The sequence below is a fragment of the Pyrus communis genome, chromosome 11, assembly GCF_963583255.1.
Source record: "Pyrus communis chromosome 11, drPyrComm1.1, whole genome shotgun sequence".
Lineage (NCBI taxonomy): Eukaryota > Viridiplantae > Streptophyta > Magnoliopsida > Rosales > Rosaceae > Pyrus > Pyrus communis.
In genome coordinates this window covers 26,251,981-26,258,469 of record NC_084813.1, presented here as the reverse complement: position 1 = coordinate 26,258,469, position 6,489 = coordinate 26,251,981, and the positions used below count along the sequence as shown (strand labels likewise).

The 6,489-nt window shown below is 36.0% G+C and overlaps 1 protein-coding gene across 1 annotated transcript; it reads right to left on the bottom strand.

Moving 5' to 3' along the window:
- Positions 1-370: 370 nt before the first annotated feature.
- On the bottom strand, positions 371-3,486 carry LOC137749247 (uncharacterized protein At3g27210-like). The gene is made up of 3 exons (XM_068489350.1): positions 3,173-3,486; positions 1,307-1,387; positions 371-1,102 (listed from the first exon to the last, which is right to left on the bottom strand). The coding sequence occupies exons 1-3, from the start codon at positions 3,384-3,386 to the stop codon at positions 681-683; spliced, it is 717 nt and encodes a 238-aa protein (XP_068345451.1). The 5' UTR covers positions 3,387-3,486; the 3' UTR covers positions 371-680.
- Between the last annotated feature and the right edge of the window lie 3,003 nt (positions 3,487-6,489).

The window sequence follows — 6,489 nt, the reverse complement described above, 5'->3', positions numbered from 1 at the left end:
TTCGTGTAAGTTTTTCTCGGTAATTGCATCTAGAAAAGCTTTGTCTATCACATGTTCATGTAATCTTTTTCTCGATTTCCCTCACCACTTGACATCTACGAGCGAAAGGGCTTGCATGTAATGAAGTTGCTCCGTGTAAGTTTTTCTTGTTTGTTGCATCTAGAAAAATGAAATGAACCAAAACAGACACCGGAAGGCTTAACGAAACAATTCAACCTAAAATGTACTCAGTCCAGAATGAGTACTCAGTCATCTCCCTTGATTTTCAAGTAAAGCCCCAAGGCCCGAAATTAAACGTTTGGAAAAATCGTCCTTATGTACGCTTCTCTGGCTAGTTTACTACAGGAAAGTGATTCTCGAAAACCTTAATTATTTTTTTATTGTAGATTGAAAATTCAAAATAAAATGAACGGACAAAATAAACGTGGCTTTCTCTTTCTCTTTAATTAAATATGCAGTAACAACCTTCCTGCTAAGATTTCAGTGGTGTTGTTAAATACTCACAGCATAGGACATTTTCATCCTTACTCTTTACATGCCCTCCATCCTCAAAATTCTTAATTTCAACAGCAGCAGCAAGGATCTCTAGTACTTTACAAGATATTGAGGTTCGTAGTTTAGCAACTCGAGCGGGTTCTTAACTTCTCAAATTTACACTATTACGATTTCAGGAAAAAGTATCAAGCTTTATCACCTACAGCAATGGTAAGGCTCGTCTTCTTCTTCTGACTCGAGCTGCGGCAAGAAACTAAGCTCGGAAGGCAGCACTGCGAGGTCCTAAATGGCTTCTTCGTCTCAATCTCAGTTAGAACGTCTCCACTTATTGTCCTCTCGCTACTACACACGGAATCCGTTCCTTTGACAAACTTTGGAGGGAGCTTGACTGCAGTTGGCGGTTTTACTTCATTGTCCGCGTCTTCATCATCTTTGAAGCTCTCCTGAAAAAAAAGTTCATGTAGTTTCTTCTTCTTTTCTGTTGGTGTTGGAGTTGGACCAGGAATGGAAACAGGAATTCTGTTCTCAAAAGGAGTTTTGTCGATTAGAGAGGAACCAGCGGGTAAGTTCTGATGGACAGGAGTGTTGCCGCGAGATGGAGTAAAATCTGCACGGGAGGCCATCAAAGTCGCAAAAAGTTCAAAACGAAAGCGAACAACAATCCTGCATTTTATGTTTCTTGTGGCACAAGCAAAACCAACTATCCATTTTCTCATGAACTTTTACTTTCAGCTCATCGAAGCGAAAAAACGTAAAGAAAATCGTAATGTGGCAAGAAAAAATGGCTCGAAGCATTCGACTAAATTCTTACCCCCATTCACACTGTAAAAATCATCTTCACAATCCGAGTCCAACCACGGCCGGGTATCAAAATAGGAATCCTCTCTACTACCTGCTCAAGAACAAAGGGAACTTCAAAATTCTAGGCTGAAACAAAATTAGGGTACTGCTATAGCCATTTATTAACAAGCTTCCAAATGCTTTGCCTAAAACATCCATCTGACCAACACCAGCAAACAAATAGAAAACCAAACACAAGTTAATTAGATACAACTAAGTTGGAACAGAAGCAATTAGGTACACCATGCGACTTTCACTACTTTTAGTAACAACATGAGTCGATTCAAAACCATGGATGACTCAATGAGATACGAAAGACGCAAAGTTACACCATCTCAATGCACTAGCGACGTCTAGGTATTAAACAATTCAAACTCATCACAAATATACATAATCTTCATTTCCGCATGAGTCAAATTAGAGATATGCTCCAACCAAGTAGAGTCAACTACCATCGGGGAAGTGATCCGCATACCCATTTACATCGTCGACACACCATTATTATTTACCCCCTTTAAATTAAATAAATGAAGGAAGAAACAAGGGTCGCCAATAAACATGAGCATGTAGTAAAAAGGAGAAGTGTGCGGACATTTCACCTACCACTATACCAGACGCTAGTTGGTCTCTAAACACTACACATTCCCACACACGGTCCATCCATCGCTTAGAGATTCACAAGATACTTCACGCTAAAACTGGTCCTAGTCAATAATTTCATCGATATTCATCCCTTTGAAATGAAGGGAATGCAGAGGGACCACAATCTCAATAAGTTATCTATCATTCTCCAAAAGAGAAATTTTAAGGAGTCTGTCTAGACTTTTCATGGATTGTCTGCTATTCACAGTTTAATTTTAATTTTTGTGCTAAGATTAAAAAAATATTAAGTAAAAAACATGAGGTGACAAAGAATCCATAAAAAGTTCCACTTTTAAGAGAATCCGCTTAGAATTTCTCTAAAAACAACCTAACCCTAGTTGTAGCAACAAACGCACACCTACTGAACGTCTCATTGGAAGACATTGACTTCTACCAATCTCTTGTGTAATCTGGGCAAACCAAGGGTCCTAAAAGTTCACATTTTTCTACATCCAGGAAGTGACACAAAAAAATTGAAATTCAAGCTTGGTTTTTTTTTTCCCCTGCAAAACACAAGGGCATGATCGAAAAGTTTAGGCATACTTCTAGTCGAATTTGTAAAAATACGTGACGGATTAAAAAGCTCTCTCATTTATTCTGGCATCCGAATTCGTGACGGATTAAATTGTGACATTCGTCAAAAATAGAAATCTTTAAAGAAATCACATCACCAATTAAATCCACATCCACCTACAGGAATGTAAGGGCTATTGCCTTCCCTTCTTGAAAGCAATAGCATCATACTTAAAAAGGCAACTAAATAGACGGTGTTATAAACGTGAAAGCAATTTCTAACAGCTTCTACAAGTAACGAGGAGAAACCCAAATTTACACTGACTTAAACCCAAAAAAGTTAAATAAAAAGTAGTTAACAACAAAATGATAAGCTAAAAGTAAAATGATATTCAAATATCCTTTTTCTAGTTGCACGCATCTTTGATTATTTCTGTCATTTGATTCTCATGTATACGCAGAGAGAGTGCGTGCGAAAATCACTTCCCACTCAATGCATAAACCCTTTAACATCTTAGAATCCAAAAGATCAAAAACCAAGCATAAGCACATGTTTTGATATTTTCAATAAGTTTTACCTAAGTTAGCGTGAAAATATGAGAAATACAAAAGGCACATTTGATTAGTTTGACCAGAGAAGACCAAAAAACGAAGTCTTTTTGTAAAAAGTGTGGTTTTTTACCGCAATCCCGGAAGGTGGTGGCGGTGGCGAGAGAGGGCGACCATTGAGATTTAAGAGGAAGATCGGCGATTGGACAGTCACCATTGGAAGAGAGTTTATCATCCTTGACTGGGAATGGTGAGATGACGAGCTTGTTGTCGGTTTTGGACCCGAATGAAAGTCGGAGCTTCAAGACGGAATCTGCGTCCTTATGAACCGAAACACATGAACCCATCTGCCTATATTTATATATATGTATATATATGTATCTCTGTTTCTATATATTTCTCTAGAAACCCAATAATTTTCTCAGTGCCACTCCCAACACCACGCTTTTTTGGGGAGAGAGAGAGGAGAGGAGAGGAGAGAGAGTAAAGTATAAGGAGGAAGAGGCAGAGGAGAGAGGGCGTTTTTTGGCGTTATGCTTGGGACTACTGAGTGCCCAAATGCCTTTCTCGCGCACATAGAGATGAGAGAGAGGAAGGAATTGAAAGGTAACGCTACGAGATGGTGTTAGTTTTCTACTGTTTGTGTGGAAATGTGGGTTTATAGGGTTGTCGTGCCCCACTGGGGCTGTTGAGCTTTTCCTCTCTTTTCTATTGGGGGAAATTTGTGGCTCCTGCTGATTCTCTAAAACTCAAAGCTGACTGGGGAGTCTCTGAACTCTTGTTCTAGGGTTGAAAACTTTTTTAATATCGAAAAACTTACCTCTAACTGAGACGCTATTGTAGTTAACTTAAAATCCATCGCACTGTCATTTGATTAATTTACTAATATGAGATAGTGTTTGGTTATGGTATGTGATAGTGCTAATTTTTCAGAAAATTGTATATACGTGTGATGAAAATCGCTGTTACATCGGTTTTTTTTTTAAATGAAGATGAAATGTTGAAAGTGATTAAATTATTTTTTATTTAAAATCCTGAACAGAAATTTGAGGGCATAAAATCACTATTAAGTCCTTGAATCGTGCTTTAATTTTTCTTAACTTTTGTGTCACTCTTCTTTCTTTTTATTATAAAGTCAATGTTCTTATAAAATTGTTGATTGAAAAAGGACTTTAATTGCCATAGTAAAAATGAAGCTTAATAAGGCAGGCCACTGGTCAAAACCTGACTTCAACTACGAGCATGAAAATGCACAATTAAATGTGATTACTACAATAATCACGTTTAAATTAATTATTGTATGTGCAAATACAAATAAATATACATGCATACCAAACTCATCTCAAGGCAAGGATAGTAAAAACACTGTCAATCGAATTCATATTATTTGTACATATTTTTCTTAATTTTCAATCATCAAATTATTAAATTAAAAAAATCAAAAAAACAAAATTTAACAGGATATATAAAAAGTTTAAAAAAAAAAAACAATCGTAAATAGCATCACCTAATAAAATTTAAAGGGAGTTTTAACGAAAAGATCACTGTATTGTTCACTTTAACAAAAAATCACATTTTTACACTAAAAAATCAATCCTGATACTATTCACTTTACCCTTTATTTTGTCATTATCATTAAAACTTAAAATTTTCAAACTTTTTACATTAGTTTTCCTAATTTAAAATCGTGCTGATTGCAGAGAGTGCCGTGCTTTTGACAAGACGGAATGTAGCTAGTAAACCCTAGTTTGAAACTAGTAGTTTAGGGAACTAGATCCTCTCCGGGCTGAAAGGAACTGAGCCCAAGGATCAAATGATCCGGAATATTGAAATATAATTCAATGGTTACAATTATTATACTTTTTAGAAGGATCCTCTGTTTGTAATCGTTAAATCAAATTCAATTATTCGAATCATTAAACTCAGTTCTTTTAGATTCGGAGGAGATCCGGCTCGTAGTTTAGTAAGTTCAGCAGGACACCTCTCCTCTCTGTGTTTCATTTGAGTTTGATTGACAGCAGACAAGAAAATTACTATAATTTGCTTTATTAATGAATTCACTTGATATTCTTTTTAGCCGACGTCTTGTCCTTTCAATTTTGTATTATCTCACCACTAATCTAATAAATCTAATATAATCTAATATTGCATGATGAGATTACAAAAGACAAATTGAAAGAGGTGTGTGGCTAAGAACATCAGTTGGGTAAAGTTTGAAAACGATAAAATTCAATTCACCCAACGCCCAGGGCCAAGGCTGCTACAAAATTTGACCATAACCTAATTAATTTCTAAGAGTGACCCACCACTAATCGCACAATATTGTCACACACTTGTAAGTACCACATACTAGTATTACTAGTATTGTATGTGTGGGACTTTATCATACAAGGTTTATATATTAGTTGTGAAACTATTATATGTCATGTTATCCTTTTCGAAATCAAATATTTTACATATTTATAACAATGTTTCAAAACTCACGTTCGAAACCTGCTGTTACTAAGGAAGTCAGATTTGTGGTCAAGAGGAGTCTCCACCAATATACTAGATTTTTGTTAACCTAAACTTAAATGAAGATAAGGATTTAGGGTCCTACACCTAAGAAAAGTATAGAAACGTGTGTGTAACTTATGCCACAAATCACCAACAAGTCTTTCGCCTTGTAACAGAAACAAAGTTCATTTGCTTTTCCTTTTAATGCGACAAGTGCCTTTCAGTTTGCCCTGCGTAGAAGTTTAGTACTGTTTCCGTTTCGATTGTTCTCCTTCTTTTGTGTTTATTTACCTTCTTTTTTTTTTTTTTTTTTTTTTTTTTTTTTTTTTTAACACATTGACGACGTCTCTTATTTTTCAGTATGTCAAGAACTCGGTCCGAGACATAAAATTTAATAGTACAATTGGTTGAAATTATAAAAAAAAAAAAAATTTAGCCAATTGAATAATGATACTTAGTGTATTAAGCCGTATTCCTTGACACTGAAAATTTCTCTTCATGCACGAGAGGCAATAGTTGGTTAATTGTAGCAGGCATGCGACACTGAACCTCAAGTTTCATCTGCTTGATTCCGGATGGGAATGTGTAGTACAAGTACAGCAAGATCAATCGCACCTCATCACTCAAACAAAAGAAAAATGCTTAGATTCTAAGTTATACATGTGTGCACGTAAAAGCACAACACAGTCATGCACGAATAAAAAAATCATGCAAAATGGTAGTAGTTGTGTTCCAAGAATCCTTTGCACGGGTATTAGGTAGAGTTAGGTTTCCATAATATTAGAGGGAAGATGCGTGAAAAATGCAGGCTACGTATTCTTGAGAAAGTTTATAAAATTGACAACTGCACCACGTGTTTGCTCGACAAAATGCAGTGGAGTTAGACCGCAAGGGGCAGGTCTGAGTGAAAACGCTTTAACATGACTTAAAACACTTTTCTTAAAAGTGTTTGAA